This window comes from Jaculus jaculus, chromosome 1 (genome assembly GCF_020740685.1).
Source record: "Jaculus jaculus isolate mJacJac1 chromosome 1, mJacJac1.mat.Y.cur, whole genome shotgun sequence".
NCBI lineage: Eukaryota > Metazoa > Chordata > Mammalia > Rodentia > Dipodidae > Jaculus > Jaculus jaculus.
Genome location: NC_059102.1, coordinates 17,393,167 through 17,416,290, shown reverse-complemented (window position 1 = coordinate 17,416,290; position 23,124 = coordinate 17,393,167). Strand labels below are relative to the sequence as shown.

Sequence of the window (23,124 nt, the reverse complement as noted above, 5' to 3'; positions counted from 1 at the left end):
TAATGACGGCTCTGACAAAGGCGTAGCACTGGGTATATATGAATTACATCTTCTACCGTACAATCAGCGTTATCTATTAGAATGTTATTTGTGATAAATCATGTTCAAAATAAAAATTGAATTGATTTTTCTGTTATTTTAATATTGTGCCACTCACAGCAAGCCTCTGATTGAATCTTAAACACTTTAATGCTCTATTTTTGTTTGTGGCGGCTCAGAAATGGGGTCTGTACTAGTCACAAAGCCCAAACGATTTTGCAAAAACAACAAAATCAAATTTCAAAAACGACATCTTTATTTTCAAGCCAAGGGAATGCATTTGGTTAAAGCGACCGTTAGCGAGGCGTACGACTTTACGAGGAAAGACACACATGCACATTTGATTTCTATGTATCTGTTTTCATCTAAATTAGATTTTAGCTTTATTGCAGGGTGTGAAAAGCCTCTCGCGGGCCTTTGTCTCTGCCTTTGCTCTGGAGCCATTGCAGGCCTTCTGCCGGCTACCGCAAGCTCCACGCGGGGGCTTGTCTCCTTGGCCATGGGCTTGCGCTACATTCTCAGTGTTCCGGCTGCAGAATGTTCTGTTTCTGGGATCCTCCAATGTGGGGCTGGAGTGTCTCTCAAAGGGGTGCCCGGCTGATCCCTATGACTGACATGATAAATCACCTACAACTTGATTCTGGCTAGCGCTATGCCCTTAGCTTAATTTATAGCTTATAATAGAGGCTGGGCCATTAGGATCTTAGGTGCTATTCTTTGTAATCTTGCCCTCCTGAGCTAAGAATGGTGTTCACATTTTAATTAGTTCTTAAAAATTCAAGACATGAATGACAATTCATGATACAGGAAAATATTTGATCTTAAAATTTCAGTGTGTGTCAGTAAAGTTTTGTTGGCACACACAGTTGCTATTCATGTATTTATACATAGATGCTCTCCTACCAAGATGCCAGAATTGAGTAGTTGGGAAAGATCGTATAACCCATGAAGCCTGAAATATGGGCACTTGACTACAAGGCCCTCACAGTTAAGGGCAAAACAATCCCAGCTTCAGAAAGTTGCAGGTGTGGCAAACATAAAACATGAATTATATAATTGTCAGAAAAGTCCAATAGATTGATGAGTAAATACTTAAATTGGGGTGACCTAAGCATGTGGAAGTATCCCAGGTCAACTAATAGCTGGCAAGGGGTCTTTCAGATCTGATAGGCCCTAAAGGGGTCTGCAGTGAGGGACTCACAGAGAGTGCCTGTCAGAAACAAGGGATGCAGGACATTGGACTAGTCCCCAGGGACCTCAGGCCACGAGAGTCTAGGCCCCCTTTGGGGGGGGTGCAAGGTGCTTACTGCCTCACAGCCTCTGGAGAATACAAAGCAATCTTGACTTGAATCTAAATACATCTGGCTTTTGTTGGAAACATACCTGATTCCTTTGTGGAAAGGCATTGCTATTTTTTTTTTTTTTCTGTAAAGGGACCTGCTTTGAGACCCTGACAGAAATAGGAGTACTCCACTCTTCTCTGTCCAGCCCCTCAGCTACAAAGAGGTGCCCAGGAGCAGGTAGATAGATATAGTATGTGCCAGCAAGGGCATCCTCACCGAGGAGAGCAGTCATTTGGGCAGTGCGCATGGTAGGCTAGGCACCAGGCTATACCTGGGATATTTTCAGGGGAGGTAATATTTGTTCAAGGAACCTAGAGACATCTAAGTAAGGAAGGAGCCAAGACGCAGCTCTTGCACGTCTTACGGAGGAACATGTGGCTGATAAAGAACCTATGAGAGGGTATGAGGGCCAAATGCCGTCTTCATCCTTACTTAAGCCTTTCGGCTTCTGCCCACCGTGTTGGTTTTCCCCAGTACTTTTAGCTGTGGTCACATGTAAGAGGCCTGTCCGTGTGAATTTACTTCTTGCAAACAGAAAAATGTTCTGCTAAGCCCTTCGTGCACATTATTTCATTAAATTCTCCAAAATAACCTTATGAGGAATGTAGAATAATCATCTTCTGTTTGTTTGTTTGTTTGGTTGATTTTTTGTTGTTGTTGTTTTGTTTCTTGATTTTCAAGATAGGGTCTCACTGTAGCCCAGGCTGACCTGGAATTCACTATGCAGTATCAGGCTGGCCTTGAACTCACGGCGATCCTCCTACCGCTACCTCCCAAGTGCTGGGATTAAAGGAGAGCACCCTTTTAGATTTTGTTTTGTTTTGTTTTGGGATTTTTGTTGTTGTTGTTTTTCGAGGTAAGGTTTCACTCTGGCCAAGGATGACCTGGAATTCACTATGTAGTCTCAAGCTGACCTCAAACTCACAGAGATCCTTCTACCTCTGCCTCCTGAATGCTGGGATTAAAGGCATGCGTCACCATGCCTGGCTTAGAGTTATCATTTTTATAACAGAAAACAGGCTCCAAACAGTTGTTTCCTGCTAGGATCACTCAGCAGCGAGGTGGCACTGCCAGGCCTCATGACCCTCGCCGTCCAGCTCTGGACACCCTAACCCCTAGTGCCAGTTCCATCAGTCACACTCAAGCAGTTCCTCCCACTTCTCCTCTTACCTGTGACCTTCCTGATCTGACCCAGGGTGAATCTATGACTCCATTAGAAGTGTTGACATCACCATGACAACAGCCAAGGAGGGGGACCCACAGGCCATGCAGTGTGGCGCGAGAGCTAAGAGTGACCCGGCCTCCAACTGACTGGCTGTGTGTCACAGATTAGGAATTTGATGCTGAGGTCAAGGAAAAGTATGAAGTCACAGAGCAGAAAAGAGCCAAGCCGAAATAGGAAGTGGAGGCATCTGCCTCTTGTTCTCCACACTGACGCTGGTGCATGAGCAAAGTTAAAAACTGTGACCGATCCTCTTTAAAGGCGTCTGGTCATCACTGTCCCTAACACGACCTTGGTGTCTCCTCCCAATACCAGCTTGCAACGAAGCCATCCAATTTCACACACATAGAAAAGGTGACCTCCTAAAAGAGCACCTGAGTTGCCACAGTAGCCAAAACCATCTTGACGAAAGGCTCAGTTGGCTCAGGGAATTTTTTTTTTTCTATCAGGTAATGGAATTGTTTTTAGTGGCAAGAATGAGCTCATTACAGATGTAGCCTGTGCTAATAACGATAATTTGCTGAGCAGTACAATGACCTCTGTACACCTCCCCCGGCAGACAGCAGGTGCTCTGGAGATTACAGGCTAGAGAGGAACAGAAAGGATGAAGATTAAGGAAAAGAATCACAATGCGGAACTGCTGAAACAAAAGGAGTCGCAGCTTTGTCCGCTGAACTGGGTGCTTTTCGCCTTGAACTTGCAGAATTGGGTACTGTTGAAGGATTCCATTCCCTCTATTTGATTTGGTTACCTCTGTCGCTGAGGGTTTGGTTTGCTTGTTTGGGGTTTAGAGAGCAAGCGAGTCAAGGAGTGAAATATTGATGTAAGATAAGACTCTGGGCAGGAGGAAAAGATGAAGGCAGTTTTAGGGGTATGCCAGTACTGGCACCCCCTTAATGCCACTTCATGGAACCCCAGTAACCCTAAGCCCAAACAACTAGCTGCTGTGTGCTGGGCGGGGGGACAGGGAGACATGCCTCCTATGTTGCTCATCTCTGAGGGTCCAGTGGAGCAGTGGCCTGGACCATATGGTAACGTACCTCAACTGTGAGATTGTAGGGTCACTCTTTCAGGGTTACAGAAACCAAGAAAACTCTGGATTATTCCATTTGCTCCAGCCCTATGAAGAGAATGTCACCTGCCTTCTATTTTCTTTTATTTTAAACAAAACTGCTGACAGATGAAAATACCTTATAACCGAATCAAGTAGGGATTTTAAATATCATGGTTGTCCTCCCTAATTATAAGAGAATACCTTTTGGTTGTGGGAAATGAGAAAAATCACAAAGAAGAAAGAGGAGGAAAAGAATGGGGTGGGGATGTAGCTCGGTTAGGGCACGGGCATGACCTACGGTGGAGCTAGCCTGCAGTCCTAGGACCCAGGAGGTGTAGAGGCAGGAGGATCAGAAGTTTAAGGTCAACCATCGTCAGCCACCTAGGAAGTTCAAAGCCAGCCTGGGCTATGTGAGATATTGTCTGGGAAAATAAAAGTGGGTTAGAGCCGGGCGTGGTGGCACACGCCTTTAATCCCAGCACTCAGGAGGCAGAGGTAGGAGGATCGCCAAGAGTTCGAGGCCACCCTGAGTCTACATAGTGAATTCCAGGTCAGCCTGAGCCAGAGTGAGACCCTACCTCGAAAAAAAAAAGGGGGGGGGGTTAGAGAGAGACCTTACCTCAAAAAAAAAAAAATTCAAAAGAAAAAAGTTGGCTGGGAAGTAGTTTGCATGTATGTTCCCCATAGATTCAGGTGTTTTTCTTTTAAAATATATTTTATTTATGTACTTGAGAGATAAAGAGGTAGAGAGGGAGAGAGAGAATGGGCGTGCCAGGGCCTCCAGTCACTGCAAATGAACTCCAGATGCGTGCGCCCCCTTGCACATCTGGGTGATGTGGGTCCTGGAGAGTTGAACTGGGATCCTTTGGCTTTGCAGGCAAATGCCTTAACCACTAAGCCATCTCTCCAGCCCAACTCAGGTGTTTATTAAAGTTTGTAACTTGGGTCTCCAAGCGACTTGGCTGGAGGAGGTGTTACCGGGGACAGACCTGAATTCCAGCCCAAAGGGGTCCAGAGAGGGTTGAGCTCTGTGGTATCCTGCTGGCTACTGAGCATGTGTGGGCTGCTTCTGGTGTTCACTGGCTAGTGATTGTTTCTCTCCGCTTGGATCTGTGAGGGGAAGCCAGCTTCTTCTACCACTGATGGAGCCCTCCCTCCCCCGGGTCTGTAAGCAGAAATAAACCCCTCACTCCTACACACTATGTTTGGAAATTCATGCTAGCATCACAGAGCTGACCACAGCAAAGGATCAGTGGTTAAAGGCACTTGCTTGTAAAGCCTGCTGGACCAGGTTCAATTCCTCAGGAGCCCATGTCAAGCTGACAAGCATTCACTTGCAACAGCAAGAGACCTTAGTGTGCCCATACACTTTTTGTTTTATTTTGATTTGTTTTTTGAGGTAGGGTCTCACTGTAGCCCAGGCTGACCTGGAATTCACTATGTAGTCTCAGGGTGGCCTTGAACTCACGGCGATCCTCCCACCTCTGCCTCCCAAGTGCTGGGATTAAAGGCATGTGCCACCACATGCCCAGCTTGCCCATACACTTTTCATGAGAATATTCTACCATAGTTGTAAGGTTTGTGTGGTCTTGGTCACTCCCAACCTTACAACAGTAACCCCAAATCCTGAAGGAAAGAGGTCTTGTTTTGTTAGGTAATACTCACCCTTTACAACATCCTTGGTTGCTCCTTTGTTCAAGGAATCTTAACTATTTGGGGCCCCTCTGGCTGGTCAATTCTACAGGGCTCTTCTCAGGGTGATGTTTTCAGGTGCTCATAGTAAAATGTGTATGATTATGAAAGAAGTATTATCAAAATACTTAGGGCTGGGGACATGGCTCAGTGGTTAAAAGCACTTGTTTGCAAAACCTGTAGGTCCTGGTTCAAATCCCCAGTATCCAAATAAAGCCAGATACACAAAGTGTGCATGTATCTGGAGTTTGTTTGCAGTGGCAGGAGGTCCTATAACATCCATTTATTTTTTCTCTTTCTCTTTTTCTTCGTGCACAGATAAAAAAATAAATATTTTTATTTATTTGCAAACAGAGGGAAACAAAGAGACAAGGAACAAAATAGGAACACCAGGGCTTCCAGCCACTGCAACAAGCTTCAGATGCATGCGCCACTTTGTGCATCTGGCTTTACGTGGGTACTAGGAAATCGAACCTGGGTCATCGGGCTTTGCAAGCAAGCAACTTAACTGAGCTATCTCTCTAGGCCCAGTGAAGAATATTTTTTAAAAAGACTTCTATGGGGCTGGAGAGATGGCTTAGCAGTTAAGGTGCTTGCCTGCAAAACCAACAGACGCAGGTTCCATTCTCCAGGACCCACAATAAGCCAGATGCACAAGGTGACACACATGTGTCTAAAGTCCATTTGCAGCAGCTGGAGGCCCTGGTACACCCATTTTCTCTCTCTCAAATAAATAACTAATTTTTAAAAATGAATTCTATGGGCTGGAGAGATAGCTTAGTGGTTAAGGCACTTGCCTACAAAGCCAAATGATCCAATTTTGATTCCCCAGGACCCATGTAAACCAGTTGCATAAGGTGGTGTATGTGTCCGGGGTTTATTTGTAGCAGCTGAAGGCCCTGGCCTAGCCATTCTCTCTACCCCCCTCCCTCTTTCCCTCTCCCTCTCAAATAAATGAAATACTTCTAAAAATATTTAAAAGAGGGCTGGGGAGACTGCTCAATGATTTAAGATGCATACAGTGGCACATGCGTCCACTTTGTTTGCAGTGGCTGGAGGCCTTGGAGCACCCATTCACCCTCTCTCTTTCTCTCCCCATTGTGTGCACACACCTGCCTACAAATAAATAAAATATTTTGCAAATATATTTTAAAAAGATTTGGCAAGGCGAGTACAATATGGAGAAATAAAGCTTTTCAGCAGTATATATATTTAAAAGACCAGGTCTGAGTCTTAGCCAGGAAAATGTTCATTTCTATGTTGAGTACGTGTTAAAAGAATAGATGCTAAGGCTCTAATAACTACTGAAATGGTAGGAAATTCTAGCTATTTGCAATGCATGTCATATTTGTGGTTCATGAGGGCTGAGGAGTCGGTCCTGCTGTGTCTGTTGCTTGCATGGATAAATGAGGGAAGCGTGACATTCCACATGGAGGTCTGTGGAAGCAGAAGTGCGAGTTTTTCCCAGCAAGGTTCTCTTCTTCCTGATGTGCTCACAGAACCTCAGGCTCAAGTTCTTGCTCTGAGAGGGTCTCACAGCCAAGAGCTTGCTGTATCGTTGGTTCTAAGACTCTCTAAGCATTTTACTGCCTGTGGTCTCATTGTCCTCAGCTCTTCTGATTTCCTCTGAGTGCCAACTGCCAGGTCAGAGAACGCACCTGGCATAGGCCAGAGGCAGTCTTCCTATTTGAACTGTGTTCCTAAAACAATGATAATATTATTAAATTAATATTTGCCGAAGTCCTAATCCCCAGAACCTCAGAACCTGACTTAGATAACGGGATTGTTGCAAGTGTGTTTAGTTAGAGGTGAGCTTGGCGTAAAGTAAGCTCCTAATCCAGTATGTCCTGTGTCCTGAAGAGATTAGCCCCGTCCCTAAGGTACACAGGGAGAACCCAATGCATCTACACTGGGTTGCAGTTTGAATGAGACATGACCGCCGTAGCCTCGTGGGTTAGAATCCTTGATCCCAAGCTGCTGGTGGTGTTTTGTAAGGTTGCCGAACCTTTAAGAGGTGGAGTCTTGCTGGAGGATGTGGGTCACTAGGTGCGGACAGATAGCCCGGCGCTACTTGCTGTCCACTCTGTCTGCTGACTGTGGACGCAGTGTGACCAGCAGCTGTCCCATGCTCCTGCCACCGTGCCTCTCCTGCCATGGTGGACTGTATCCTTTCAAACTGTAAGCCAAAATTAATCCTTCCCCTCTTAAGTTGGCTCTTGTCAGACCTTTTATTGTCAGGCACTGCCAGGCACAGGCTGGAGCCTTCAGGAGAGGGGCCTGAGCTGCCAGGCACGGCTAGGGACCCCCGGGCTACAGGAGGCCGCTCCCTCTCCAAGCCCCGCGCACCTGACCTAGGGCTTCCCTTGTAGCCCTGTGGCCTTGGGCCAGTTGCCTAGGAAACTCCTTATCAGCCAGCAGCCTTCACCCAGCCCATCCCCCTGCGACCCTCTTCCCGCCGCCATGCAGATCACCTGGCTCTCTCCCTTCCTGCTGGAATGAACGTCCCTAGACATTGGCTAGCAGCCTTTGAACCCACCAATCCCCTTAGGACCCTCTTCCTGCTCTCAACTGCTTATAAACCCATTTCCTATTGATTAAACCAAGCTGTTCACGGGGATAGTCTCCCGAAAGTGGTTCTTCTGTCGCGTTCACCAGGGTTGCCTGGACGCCTTTGGGGAACTATGGCCCCGCGGATCCAGGGACCCACGTTTCATCACAACAGTTACAAGGGTAACTAATACACAAGGCAAGGGATGTCAATCCTACTGCGGCTACCAACAGCTAGGAAGAGGCAAGGAAGGCGTCTCCTACAGGTTTCAGGGGAGGCCAGCCTCCGCTAGCAACTTTCAAGTTGGATTTCCAGTCTCTAGAACTGTGAGGCAATGCATTTGCATGGCCTGAAGTCACACAGCCCTGGAACTTTTGAGATCAGTCCTGGCAAGCTCATACAGCCGGTATCTGCTGCACAGGGAGTGGAGGGGGGTCTTCCTGTGGGCTGGAGTGGGGCACAGTATCTGTACCAGGATTCGGGAAATGCCACACTAGGACCCAGGATGGCTGCCAAGAATGGGTTACTTAGATTGCTGGGCTGGCGTTTCAAAGAAGCACTTGGTCCCGCTATACAAGGTTATCTTGGGGTTAAGAAGAGGTGGAGCTTCTCAGAGTCAGATTCCTGTGCAAAACTCACAGGGTGAGAGCTATCCTCTTCCTTCCCACAGGACGACAAAGGCCTTTGCATTAATGACATGTTATTGAGTTGTTAAATTTTCTGATTGCTCACTAGGGGTGGGGGAAGGGATGTATAGGCCGGATGTATAGGCCCGGCAGGCTTCTGAACTCCCTTGAGCTTCACGTCTTCTTGGGAAGACTGCATGCTTCTAGTTCTCTGCAGAGGTCCGTGGCTCTAGAAAGTTCCGGTTGCAGGACACATTCGGCCACTGAGCACAGCCACATGGCTTCGGAGCTTTTTGGTCCTCACTCGGGGATCTTCCAAGAGAAGGGCAGCTTCTACCTGGAGGAGGAAACGTCTGCATCACAGGCAGGTGGCCTGCTAAGCAGAAGAGCGTCTGTAGCATCCTCCTCATTGACCAGGCAGAGGGAAATAAAGCCTCCTTGCTTACCTGGTACAGAGAAATCGGGGTAGGTAGACGGGAGCCCTTGTTGCTGTGAAACTTTTGGAGAAGGATCAGGAGGCTGAGCGGAGCTGACCCCATACGTACTACAAGCAAGCAAAGGCATAGCTTAATTGTTTTAGTAATAACACGTGCAGGCGCCAAGCCGGTGTGGCTCGTTTGTTCTACTTACGAGTTACCTTCAATTAGAATTATCACCCCCACTTTAAAGAAGGAGAAACTGAGGCCACAGGAGCTGCCCTGTACAGTGCTCTCTCTGGATGTCCCCTGCCATCTCCCTCCTTCAGCAGCTTAAGACTTAGGCTGCTGCCAGGACAGGTGGCTCTGTTTGTTTCTATTCCCAGCCCCTCCCTGAATACCAGGCAAACCGCACCCATGGGGCGACTGGGCTAAACTGGGTGGAGGTGGGGCAAAGCGTGGCTGTGTGCAGGAAGGCCCTGCAGTGATGAAGGAGGTTCCTTCTGTAGGACAGATCAGACTCAGCACAAGATGGCTCTCGTGCTGGGCTGGGGCTGCCCGAGAAGCCCCTGCCAGCTCTGCTGTGCTCCCTGGCTCGGGCTGCCTCAGGGTGACGGAGCCACACTTACTTCAACTCATATGGCTTCAGTTGTGCCCTCTTGGCCCGCTCCACGAGGTCCAGGAAGTCCATGTAGCACTTCTGGGCTGTGACCGTGTACCTTGTAGCACAGCCTAATTCAGTGACCCTGGCTCTGGGTAGGTATCCTGCCCAGCCTGGGATGGGGGGCTCATGGAGAGGTTTCTTGATGTACTTGCATTCTGTAAGAAGATGCCATGTGCCTGAGGGCTTGGGACAGCCACACAGTGGATGGCTCTCATGCGCTAGCTGATACCCCAACAGTTACCCCCGGGAGCCCCTAGGTCTGCTTAAGTAATAAGAGCAGCACCATGCTTGGTGTTAGGTGACAGAAACCTGGAGAGGGGCTTCTCGCAAGGCATCTCATTTAGTTCTCTCACAGGGAGGCCGGACCACCGTTACATCCATGCATGGAGAGGGGACCCGAGACCTGCCGTGGTCACAGGACTGGGAGGTGCAGACAGCCAGGATCCAACCGAGTTCTCTCCGACCCCGAGCCCCTGCATTCCACCTCACTGTGCTTCTAGCGTGCTTCCGGGTAGGAGAGAGCCCGTGGGATCCTGCACTGGAACCCACCACTAGGTCCTGACTATGGCGCGGGCTGAGTGACCCTGCTGGCATTGTGCTGCCTCCCGCGGGTGCTGTCAAGAATCAAATGGGGCCTTGAGTCCCAGAATTCCAAGCTGGAGGGCACCCCAGGGAGCATCTAGCCCATTTCCCTTTGCCCTATGTAAAGAAACTAGGGCCCAGAGAGGGAAAGCAACTTGCCTTAGGACACCGAGCAAGGAGCCACTGAGCTGCTCTGGCTAATGCCCAAACTCGGATAGCTATCCACTGCAATGCGCAGAAAAATGCATCCCAGAAAACACGTAAAGTATTGTGTGTTTCAGGAAAGCCTCTGACCCACTCTAGTAAGACAGGCCAAAGAGATGGCTCAGCAATAAAGGCACTTGTCTCCAAAAACTAATGACCAGGGTTCAATTCCCCAGTACCCATGACAGCCAGACGCACAAAGTGGCGTACAGACCTGGAGTTCGTTTGCAGTGGCTAGAGGCCCTGGTGAACCCATCATTTCTCCTCTTTCTCCCCCACCTCTCTCTCTCTCCCTCTCCCTCTCTCTTTCTCTCTCTCTGTCTGTGTGTGTGTGTGAGAGAGAGAGAGAGAGAGAGAGAGAAATGAAAAATATATTTTTTTAAATATTTAAAAGTTATAGGAATGGGCTGGAGAGATGGCTTAGCAGTTAAGGTGCATGTGTGTGAAGCCTAAGGACCCAGGTTCAATTCTCTAGGTCGCACATAAGCCAGATGCCCATGATAGCACGTGCATCTGGAGTTCGTTTGCAGTGGCTAGAGGCCCTGGCATGGCCATATTCTCACTCTCGCTCTCGCTCTCTCTCCCTCTCCATCTGTCTCTACTAAATAAATAAATAAAATCACCCGGAAAACAGCATAAGGCAGGAACCATTAAAAAAAAATTATAGTAATAACAGCAAAGATAACAACATTTGTCCTTTACTTTTCCTACAGACCTTGCGACCTCCAAGCATTTCTAGGTCAAATCACCATCCTGTTTATCCTGGTTGTCTTGTTACCATCCAAGTCCTTCAGTGTGAAACCTCTTCCTAAGAACTAGGAGCTATCCTCGGCCCCCTGCTGTGGCCTCCGCTCCCCCAGCCGTGTCTCACATGGAAATGACCATCACTGTCTTCCCAAGGGCTGTTAGGTCTGTTTAAAGAATCATGGTACCCAGTATACAGGAAGAACCCCAAAATGGCACCCATACTTAGAAGCTGATGTGTAAAGCGCATTGTGACTTGCCTCGGGCTCTTAGGGCTCTGCCAGCCACCACCCCCCTTGCCTGTCCAGGACAGGGTTTCTTTCCCTTAGACGCGGGTCTTTCTGATGTTAGCACTGCATTTTATTCTATACTCTGTCTGTTCTCCGCCCTCTAGGTTGTTCACTTGGGCTCAGGGTCGAGGGAAGCTGGTTTGGGGGAGCCCATACCTAGAGTCAAGGGGTGGTACTTCCGGGCATACTCATGCAGTACCCGCAGGACTGTGTCCTCCGAACAGATGGGCTTCAGTTTTGGGGCGTTGGCCACTAAGCAGTTTAGTTCCTGCATCTGGTCTTTGTATCGCTGGGTTCTCTCCTGGAAGGCTTGCACACATGGATTCATGTGGTCTTCGCTGGAGGTTTCCTGGCAGCTGAGCCATGGCACGAAACCTGCAGGGAGCTCAGAGTCACAGCCTGAAAGGGGCAGCCAGCTAGGGCTTGGAACTGGCCCGAGAGCCCACCGCCATGGCCCTCCACTTGGCTCTCCTCGGCCGCCAGCCACGCTACATTTTTCCAAAGGCCATTAATACAAATGGAGCCGTTGCTCCCACTGTGGCTGGGCCCTCCCGGGGCTTTAAAAAAAAAAAAAATGACCTTGGAGCTGGGGAGGGAAGGCTGGTTTCAACAAAGGCAATGACAGTCATAGTCTTTGATAGCAAGGCCCCCGATGTCAGCCTGAACAGCAAATGGGGAAAGCATTTAATGGGTCCAAATGATAGTCTGAGGAGTAATTGAAATTATTCATCTTTTTAGAGAGAAAGCTTATTTTCCTTGACACTTCCCAAATGCAATTTGGGATCTTTCTTGCCGGACCATGGGAAAATTGCAGGCTTATTAAAAGCAGAGACCTATTACACAAAAAGGTAAATTCATTATCTGCAAAACCCACCCCCTACGACAATTTTTCACCATTTCCCACAAAATAACATGTAATCATTACAATTAGCATGCGTAAAGCACAACTATTTATTTAAACTGGATGCTGAATCCTAAGTACTATAATATTGTCACAATAAAACCATTTCTGAAAAGAACAAATGAGGAAAACTGGTTAAGAACTTGGTTTTTAAACTGCGGAGTAAATAAATAAATATCTCTCAGTGTTTTTGCTTTTATCCCTTGGAGAAAGAAAAAATGTAGTTTTGGGGCGGAAAGCGAAGCTGCCAACTCCTACATCCCACAACACGGGGCTCTGGAAAGATCTGATAGGTTGGCTTTCAACAATGCGGAAGCCCCTTTTCCCCAATCTGTGATGGTTTGGATGTGTCTGAAGCTTAATCCCCAGCTGGTGGCACTATTTTAGATATTTGCAGAGTCTCTAAGAGGTCTGGCCTAGCTGGAGTAAGTGGGTTGCTGGGGGAAGGGCCTTAGGGTTTACAGCATTGCACCCCTTCCTGACCTCTCTCTGCTTACTTCCTGGTCCACTGAAATGTGAGGAGTTCCTCCGCACCATGATGGATCATACCCTCAAACCATGAGCCAAAATAAACCCTTGCTCCCTTAACTTGCAGCTTGCCAAGGATTTGGTCACAACAACAAGAAAAGCAACTAATCCACTATCAAATGTGCCCAGCCCTTGGCCAATCAATATATGCCTTAATGGCTGGAGAGGTGGCTTCGCAGTTAAGGCATTTGTCTGCAAAGCCAAAGTATCCAGGCTCGATTCCCCAGGACCCACGTAAGTCAGAAGCTCAAGGAGTGTCTGGAGTTCATTTGCAGTGTCTGGAGGCCCTGGCATGCCCATTCCCTCCCTCCCTTCCTCCCTCTCTCACTCTCTCTCAAACAAATAAATTTATATATATATAATATGCCCTAATATCATGAAGGAAGCTACAGCAACCCAAGGGTCTTTTAGCCCTGGCATCTCTGCCACCGGGCTCTACTTGGATGGGTATAGATTTTATGCATATGTTCTTATGCACACATGTGCCACTCACATACATGGTAATACAAACCCCTTTACTGAGTCTTTTTAAGGATACTGGAAAGAGCTCACGTATGCTAGCTCCTTAGCCATCACAGTAAACACAGGGCATCCCATGTGATGGAGAACGTTGAGTCCCCCAGATAGATATATCCTAACCCATGATGCCCATGAACTCAATCCCTCTTGGAGATAAGGTCTTGGCAGGTGTAATTAAGGACCTGAAAGTCAGATCAGTCCAGATTGAGGATGGTTGCTAAGGCCAATGACTTGAATCTTTATAGGAGAAGGGACAGGACACTGCAGACGCTCAAATTTGAAAGAAAACTATCACCGGAAGACTCATGTGAAGATGAAGGCAGACATTGGAGTGATACTGCACAGTCCAGGGTCACCTGGGGCCACCAGAAGCTAGAGGAGGTGATGGGACACTTACCGCCTGGTGACTTCAGAGAGCAGAGCCCAGCCAACACCTGCTTTCTGACTTCCAGCCTCAAGAACTGGGAAAGAATAAGTCTCCACTGCTGCATGTTTTGTTTTGTTGTTTGTTTGTTTGTTTCTTTGAGGTGGGGTTGCACTCTAGCCCAGGCTGACCTGGAATTCACTATGTAGTCTCTGGGTGACCTTGAACTCATGGCGATCCTCCTACCTCTGCCTCCCAAGTGCTGGGATTAAAGGCGTGCGCCACTACGCCCAGGGAGTCTCCACTGTTTTAAGTCACTCAGTTTATGGTCATTTGTTACAGCAGCCTGGAAATTAATACATTTGTTTTATAGACTTCATTACTTACAGAAAGAAGTTACCTTACACGTAGACAGGAGCCATGGTAAGATGTGAGCCAGATCTGAGCCTGACAGAATCCAGTCTATTCTCTTAACCAGCCAGCAGGACCAGAATGAGGCTGTGGGCAACCTTGTTATATTCTGCAAGCATACTCACTTCTGTAAGATTCTCCATGCAGCGCCCCGTGTATGAAAACTGAGGGCCCGCTGACTGTGTCATCTACAGGGATGTGCCAAAGTTCTCAGAGTCATAAGAAGCCTGAGGGAAAAGGAGCCTTTGGAAACCAAAGTCCTAAGTTTGCCAAGGATTGAGACTTCTAGGAAACAAACTTTCCTTGTCATAACTGGACATTCCCAGGGAAAACAGAGCGGGGTGCATTCCCCCTTTGGCAGACACATAAAGGAATGGGAACTTGAGGACCACCATTGCAGGAGACAAGAAAGCCTAAGTAGGGAAGGACGAGACCCCAAATTTATCCAGTGCATCTATGTTCATGCCTCTGGGTCTATCCTGGTCTGCAGCTCACGGTACAGGCCTTAAATGCTTTCTGCATACCAGGCTATGTTCTGGTAGATGGGACCTAGGTCCTTTTCCCCCAGTTATCTGAGCAGAGCTCCCCGCCACCTGCAGCACCTACTGGGTGCTCTCCATGTGTGTCTTAAAAGGTGGAACACCTGCTCTGGTCCAGTTGGCCACAGATGTGGACAGTGGCCTAAGGTAGGGCCAGAGCAAGGACCACTGTTCTCCAGAGCACTGCCACTTACCGCTGTAGCCTGGTGTGATCGGCACCTTTCTCATGAAGGTCTCGGGACACTCCATGACTTCACCCTGTTCATGAAAGGAAGAGGGTAGCGAGGGCCTGTCAGCTCCTACGTTGTTGTGGATTGTGACCTATGAGTGTTTCATTTCTTGGGACGCTCCATCCACCCACCCATCCATCCAATAAAGAGCTCTGTATATTGGGACCATGAAATGTGACAGGGGCTGGAAACAAGAAGGTGAATAATGAAACCCAGTATCCCCCAATCTGACTCATGAACCTTGCAGGAGGGGGTCCATCCCAGTACCAGCCATAAGGATGCCACCTGTGAAACAAGATACCATCCCTTCCCAGAGATCACCAGGGGACAGCTCTGCATCAGCATTCTATGGCTCTGACATGGCTTATCCTGCCAACTCAGTTCATCTCTTTAAAGTGATGCCCTCATGGTCAAGAGCCGAGGTCTCAGGTGGAAGGAGAGGCCCGAGGTCATGGGTCAGTCAGCAGTGGATTGGGATAGGTCTCACTAGGCTGAGAGCAGTGGGGACCGGACCACATCCAGGCCCATCTAATGCCTGAGAGGTGGAGCTTGTCTTAGAGTCTTACAGACCTGCCCGGGGACCCATGTTCAAAACACACGGACTACCTGCTGACCAAGGCTGTTCTCAAAGTGGCCATTTATTAAAATCTCTCAGCCCCTTCTACTAAAGTATTACACCCATTACAGGCGAGGATTAAAAAGAAAAGGCAATGCACATGTATAGAATACTGGCCATAGGAAATGGTTAAAGAGAACGGTATTCTTTTTTAAAATTATTATTTACTATTACATTTTGTTTCTTTCGAAGTAGGGTCTCATTCTAGCTCAGGCTGACCTGGAATTCACTATGTAGTCTCTGGCTGGCCTCCAACTCACAACACTCCTCCTACCTCTGCCTCTGGAGCACTGGGATTAAAGGTGTGTGCCACCACGCCCAGCTTGGGAACTGCATTTTTGCTTAAGCTTTATAATGTCCCTAAGGTTATCTATTGGAGGCCTGATTTAACAGCTGAGAACAACAGTTCACCAAGATTTGTTTTGGGGATTTGGAGTGTAGGAACAGATCCTCAGAGGCAGGAGGTGCTGTCAAAGTATAATGCCTGGGTGGACAGCACACCAAGCCTGGAGCGAGAGGAGCTTGACAGGAGTGTCCTGAAGGAGGAAGGGAGGACGAGGGAGAAGACCCCCTTTCCATCCCAGCCCCTGCTCTTACCTGGGCAAGTTTTACCACTGCAGGGGACCAAGCAGAGCCTCCTGCCCACCTAGACCCCACACTGGACTCCTGACCTCTGACCTCACTGGTCTTTGTGAGCTCACTCCAGCTGAGGGAGGGGCTGAGGGAAGATCTTCAGAGCTGGCCCCACCCCCTCCCTATGGGTGTGGTGTGGGGGAGGCTGTGAGAGGTGGTGGTGGTGGTGGGGTACCAGAACTGGAGCTGGGTCACTGGATGCCAAACTCCAGGAAGCTGCTGGGTTCAGTGAAGTTGGAACTCATCTCCCAGAGTGTGGTTCAGTCCAGCTGATGTGAAATCCAGACATTTGCCCCACAAATGTTTGTCCTCAGAGTTATTCCCTTGCTCCTTGTCTCTCCCGGTGGGTCAGCTGTTAGCGATGTCACTTTGCCATATGCTCAGCCGGGGGGGACCCGAGTAGCTGATGTGGTGGGAGCAGGCCAGCCTCTGAGCCCCAGCCGAGGTGGAAGGTGGTGTCTAAGCTCTGCCCAAAGTCATAGCTGTGAGGGCCAACAGGGGGCAGTAGACATTTCAGGAGGGGGAGGTCCTTATGTCCACAGTGGCTTAAGAACACAGGTACTTTCTTAGGCCTAATGATCTCCTTTCCTCCTCCCCCTTCTGTAGCTTAGTAGGAGAAGCTGGCTTTTTTTCTTTGTTTTTTTTTCAGGACCCCAGGAAATAAGGGAGCATTTAAAATGGAGACATGCCTGAGGAGGTTGTCATGCTGCTTTCTAACCATCCTCATTTTAGGAGAGGGGAGCCTGAGCCTTCTTTTATTTATTTATTATTTTTTTTTAGAGAGAGAGAAAGAAAGGGAGAGAGAATTGGCATGGCAGGACCTCAGCTGCTGCAGTGGAACTCCAAACGCTTGCGCCACCTAGTGGGCATGTGTGATCTTGTGCTTGCCTCACCTGTGTGTGTCTGGCTTATATGGGATCCGGAGAGTTGAACATGGGTCCTTAGGCTTTGCAAGCAAGCCCCTTAACCACTAAGCCATCTTCCAGCCCCTGAGCATTCTTTTACTGGGCTGAACCCACCAAGATGCCACTGTGTGGTCCTATAGACAGCTAGCCCTGACTGCTGTCTTTTCAAAGAAGGAAACACTGGGCTGGAGAGATGGCTTAGCGATTAAGCGCTTGCCTGTGAAGCCTAAGGACCCCGGTTCGAGGCTCGGTTCCCCAGGTCCCACGTTAGCCAGGGGGCGCACGCGTCTGGAGTTCGTCTGCAGAGGCTGGAAGCCCTGGCGCGCCCATTCTCTCTCTCTCCCTCTATCTGTCTTTCTCTCTGTGTCTGTCGCTCTCAAATAAATAAATAAAAATTAAAAAAAAAAAAGAAGGAAACACTGCCTGCCAGCACTGGGATTAGCCAAACACACACTTGGTACTTGTTTAGGGCACCCTCCTAGTTTCCCCAGCCTCTACTCTCCTGGAGCTGAACTTTAGATTAAGGCAGGTGGAGCCAACCAACATTTACCCCTCTTAAGACTTCTGAGGTCCTACCTTGGCCATCAACACACTTCTGGAGAGAATGCAAAAGTATCCTGGGTATAGAAGCCAAGGGTCCTCACAGCCAATGTGGGTGCCTGTTGTGATGTTGGAGGGCAGAGCACCAACCATGCCCCCTATATTTTTAATCATTTTGATTTACATGCATAGTTTCTGACCAGGTCTACTTGTCTTCTCCCTGGCTAAGCCACTTTCTTCCCCTTTGGAAGGAAAGGACATCATGGACACTTGGTTACCAGCAAAGAAAGGGCAAATCTTACTGGAATGGCTTTTAAGAAAGGAACAAAAACCCACCTCAGAGAAGGAGGTCAGTGATAATCCCTCTATCATTCCACTGCCAAACTTAGAATGAGGAAAAAAAGAAGGCATCCGGGCCACATGAAATTCAGAGTTTTACTTTATTAGAATCAGTGAAGACAAGAGTTCGCAGATGCAGTCTTGCCTGAACTGCTGCAAAATCCTGTGATGTGTGGATCTCCACCTTGTAGTGAACAAGACTCCCAGTGGCTGAGACCTTAGAACATTTGTTCCGTATTTCAAGCAGATGAGAGGTGTTCGAGACATTAAGGCCAACAACTTTTTATACTAGCCATCCACTTAAGCCATTCCCCAGCACACAAATACAGCATAATCATAGCTATTACATCTTTACAATGTGAAATTCGATCTCTGACTACTAATGCATTTGGATTCCTGTTTATATTGGTGCATGCGATTCTCTGCTACCCTGGCAATTTACCAGACCTGGGCTCTAAAAGCTAAACTTGGTCTAAATAACATCCTAAGGGTGGGGCAGGCTCCGTAATCTGTACTCTGCAGAGAAAACCCAGCTGCTGAGACCCCTCTCTCCTACTGTGTCTGTGACTTGAGAATGCCTGCTGTGCACATGTGGAAACCAGATCACATATGCAAGGGACAAGTGAGCTATGGGGTCAAGACCACAAACCTAAAAACCTTAAGATTAGGAAATGTGTTCCAAGCATACTTTACCCAGTGCCTTTATTCAAGAATATTTCAGTGGGAGGTAGGGATGGACTTGGGGGATTTAACTATTGAGGCTGCATCTGGGGACAGGAGAAATTCCAATAAAACAACCCCCTTCCCATCCTCAGTTTGCCAACACTGCAGATTTCTAGTAGCTCATTTAAGAGAAATAAGAGACAAGGAGACTCCTTCATATTAGGTGAGGAGCACTTTACACTAGCCAGGAAAAGGGGGCTTCACACCATCGTTCACACTTAACCCAACTGAAAACCTTGGTTGAGCCACGTGCTTCCCTCCCTTGACCCTGGTGCACCGAAAGCAGCGCACGTAACGGACCGCACTTTGTCCTCAGAGAGACTGCTTCGCCCCACAGGGAGGGGTCAGCCACCCTGCAGGATGCAAGGCATTTGGGAGGCTTCTCTGCACAGTCATGTTGCTTACAGAGCCAGCATGTTCAGCTCTCAAAGCCTGGGCAGGAGAATTGATAGAGTGTATGCCACTCAATAGAACCTGTGAGTCTCGGGAAGCGTGTGCAGGTGGACGTTGTTGGGCCAGGTGTCCATGCGAGTAGGGACCTCTGACCCTAGGTGCCTCTGTCTACTGCTCAGTCTGCACGCACAGACCAACTATAAGTGAGAGCAATTAGGAAATGAAACCATGGGAGGTGACAGCTATGTCGTCAACAAAAGTTAAGAGCATTTCCCTTTTTTTTTTTAACGAGAAGCATATTGTAGAAATAAAGATACTGTACAAGATTCTAATATTGTATATACATAAAATTATATTAGTTATAACAAAATTGGAAGTCCATTTGCAGACTATGGCTGGCCACAAGAAGAGACCCGTAGTGAGCTGCGGACGTAGAGCAGGCCACACAAGTACCCCGGCAAACACACCTCGGTGCCTGAAAGCCTGCCGCTTGGTTACAGGATTCGCATTTCCTTGCTCCATGCTTTTTGGTAGTGTTTCACATTCTAGCAGGGAATTCTGCAGCAGGCGGTGTGAAAAAGACATTAAAATGAAATTTGAAATGCTATTTAAAAATCTGCATATTGGCTATGATAATGGGTTTGTGACTCCAACTTGCATTCGAAATTCCTTTACTCTAAATTCTCTATTTGCTCATTCATTACGTAGCCTCCAGTGACGGGAGATCAGCATGAACGCCAGTAGGTGGAGAGACAGCTCTGGACAGATCATGGGCCCGGTGGGATTCTTGCATCTTTATCCACAGTTAGCTCCGGATGTTGGGGGAGAAGGGCTTTGAATAGAGGGAAGGCAGAGAAGCTATTTCTTTCATGTAATCTTTATCCAGCCTTTGATCCTTGTTGTGTTAAAAAAAAAAAAAAAAAAAGCCATCCCCAGACTCGATCTCCAGCCCCACTCACCAAGAGGGCAAGGTGTGGGGTGCTCCCTAAGGGAGCTCTGATGGGAAGATCGGAGGGCGCAGGCTGGGGTCAGCGCTTCAGCTCGGAGCAAACCTAAAGTGAGAACTTCTCACATTCCCTTCAAATCCCCATCTCGTGGGGGAATACACTCCAAATGCAGATCCTGGTGCCCCTCCTCAAGTCACATAAAAAGGGCTCGGATCCAGGAGCCTGCTCTTCACAAGCACCCAGGCAATTCTGAGGCAGGTGAGCCCCAGACCCGTGTTAGACAAGGCTGCCTTACTTCATTCATCTGGTCTAGATTTACAAACTCTTCAGGAAATTGTGAAAAAAATGAAGATTTTAGTGACACGCCTCATGGAATATATCTTCCTTTCCTATTCCTCCTCTGTGCTCGTTCCCAAATCTGAGTTGGACTGGCCAGACTTCTTAAAGGAAGGAAGAGGGACAGCGAGGGAGGAGGAGCTTACGTTCTGTAGGATTTGCACGGCCAGGGGCTGTTCTCTATTTCTAGGCTTGTTGATTTGAACAAGGCCAACGGCAGCCTCGGTTTCTCAGATGAAGATTACCTAGGACGACTCATGAACCCCGAAGTCAGGCTCTGGTCATCCCAGGAATTGTACCCCAGCACATGCAAGGGTCCTTCCTCATCTGGGGCTCCACTTACTGAAGCAGTCAGTCATGGTCCCAAACTACAACATGGTAATGTATTTCTGAGACAGACCGTGGTCATATAAAGTTCATTGACATATGGTTTCATAATTGTCCTAGTTCATTATTAGATATTTTTGTTAATCAGCAATTTGTAAAATGAACTTTATATCATACGTACGTAAGCATAGGTAAAAACACAGTATATATAAGGTGTGACATGCCCATGGTTTGGGGCATCTACTGGGAATCTTAGAATGTAACCCTTCAGACAAGAGGGATGTGATGGGATTAGTCAATAACTCTGTAGTATTCATTTCCATCCAAGCAAGTCTTATCTGCTGAAAAGTTGAGGTGCCAGCACTCTTACTCCCCACAAAGCCTTTTGGCTTCCTCAAGGCTGCCATATTATTCATTGACCCTCCTTGGAATTTAAATTATATGAGAACCTAAAATAGTGCCCGGTGTAGGCAGTCTTCTCCTACTGGTGCCAAATGCTCCAACGTTCCCAGTGAGTCACCACTCTGAATCCCGTGGTGATGGGAAGAAATAAACTGCAGATGGCTGGCATTTTATATTGACTGCCATCCAAAACAGTTAAAAAAGACCTCGCATGAAGATTTCCTTCTGACTTAAATATCTCACTTCAAATCTCAAAAGATGGCAATAGGTTGTCCTAAGTTCTGCCTTGTAAGGACCTTTCCAAAGCAAGATGCTGCAGCAGTGCCCTTCCCAAGGGGCTGTCTCGCCACTACGGTAACGAGCTGCGGCAATCCCTACTTCCGGACCTTAGTGTTAATAATAACTGCTGACAGGCTTTCTGACTCCAGTGTACCCTCAGAAAAGAAAAGAAAAAAAAAAAAAAAAAACTCCAGTCATTTCTCACCCTGTTTGCTCTCGTCTTTCTTGCTGAAATGCGGGTGGGCAGGTGGGCATGGCAAGGGTCAAGGTGACAGACAAAACAGTCAAGGTTGAGGTGAGCGAATGCAGGTGAGCTGCGCCCTAGGGAGCAAGGGCCAGGGAGGGAGGGTTAGTAATTTAAGAAGTCAATGCCCACTTTGACGCTCTTTGAGGTGGCTATATCCACAGCTGTGGCCTTGATCTCAGTGTCCCCGAACTGCATGAGGGTCTGGATTTCCCTCCGGGCTGGCACCGCTGTGCCGCTGGTGCCGGTGAGATCCAGGCGGAGCGTGCCGCACTTCTTCACCCCGGGCTCAGTGATGAAGCTCACGTCGTCATGCTCGGAGCTGTAGATGTTGATGACGATGACCAGCTGGGAGGGCTTGGCCGGGGTGTAGCTACGCTTGACCAGCTCGCCCAGGGCCACCGACTGGTCGGCGGAGATGAACTTGTCGAAAACATCCGTGCACCAGCGTGTGCCATCCTTCACCAGTAACTTCTCGGGTGGGTGCTTGCCCTCCACGTAGCGGTTCAGCACGCCCACCCCGTAGGTAAGGGGTGACCGGCGTACTTTGATGACAGCCGGGTCCAGGCCAAAGAGGACAGCGCCCTTAAGGATGGTGAGGCCCACGTCCTGAGGGATGATGATTCGGCACTTGTCGCCAAAGTTGGCCTGCACTGCTTGCTGCAGGAGGGGCGCCTCTGCGAAGCCCCCCACCAGGAAGAGGAACTTGACCGTGGCTACCTCAGGCTTCTGAAACAGGTCCCCTGAAAGGGAAGAGGAAAGGAAAAGACCATGTCACCACGAGCAGGCAAACACGGGGCAACTGGACTGCCTCACTGAGCTGAGTTTTTATAGAGCAGGTCTTCTGAGTGCAGGGAATCTGCCTATACCACGTGTTCAGAAATAAAGGCTGGAGCTTCTGCCAGTTAAAGGCCCGGTTTATCAGGGTTGGTGACCCTTGTAGTTAGAACATGCTCTTCCTAAAGGAGTACTAGCTCTTTAAATGCGTGGTTCTGATGAGTTAAGTCTAGGCTGTTAGAAATAGTCCCCTCTGATTTTTCACAAAAGTAGGCCAGGCATGGGAAGAAGGTAGTGCTGTAGATCCTGACGGAAGTCCTCAGGAAGTCACTGTGTGTCACTGGTGGAGGGCTGAGGCAGTGAGAAGATCCGCTATGGCCTCATGTGTTTGTGATTAAGGCTCTTCCTTCACCCCCAGCCAGTAGAGCCTTGAGGAGGTAGGTAGAGCCTTGCCAGAGGAGATGAGTCGCTGCGGGCAGGACGTGGGGTTTGTTCGTCTAGCCCGACTGGGTGTGAAGTGAGCTAGCTTGCTTCCCTCCCCCACTGCTGTGACTAGATATGCCACCCACGATTGTCTGCTGTGACAAAACTTCCCTCAAAACTCTAAGTGGGAATAAGCCCTTTCCTCCTGTACACTGCTGCTCTGGTCAGGTGTTTTGTCCTAGTAAGGAGAAATTAACTGCAACAAGGGCCAACGTGCAGGACAGGATGTCACGTGGACAGATCCTGTTCGTCCCCCCTTGTGGG

The 23,124-nt window shown here is 48.4% G+C and overlaps 2 protein-coding genes across 5 annotated transcripts in view; both read right to left on the bottom strand.

Annotated features, from left to right (window-relative positions):
• Window positions 1-8,727: 8,727 nt before the first annotated feature.
• On the bottom strand, window positions 8,728-14,935 carry C1H10orf82 (chromosome 1 C10orf82 homolog). The gene is made up of 5 exons (XM_045145077.1): window positions 14,881-14,935; window positions 11,581-11,799; window positions 9,570-9,759; window positions 8,971-9,068; window positions 8,728-8,861 (listed from the first exon to the last, which is right to left on the bottom strand). Exons 1-5 carry the CDS (start codon window positions 14,933-14,935, stop codon window positions 8,728-8,730), a joined length of 696 nt encoding a protein of 231 aa, XP_045001012.1.
• A 3,096-nt stretch (window positions 14,936-18,031) lies between these two features.
• The window catches only part of Hspa12a (heat shock protein family A (Hsp70) member 12A), a 185,843-nt gene continuing 180,750 nt past the window's right edge, over window positions 18,032-23,124 (bottom strand). For all 4 annotated transcript variants that reach the window (XM_045149557.1, XM_045149538.1, XM_045149546.1 and 1 more), the window contains one exon: window positions 18,032-22,343. In XM_045149557.1, the coding sequence (XP_045005492.1) occupies window positions 21,706-22,343 (638 nt within the window). In that variant the 3' untranslated portion in view covers window positions 18,032-21,705. The remainder of the gene's footprint in view (window positions 22,344-23,124) is intronic.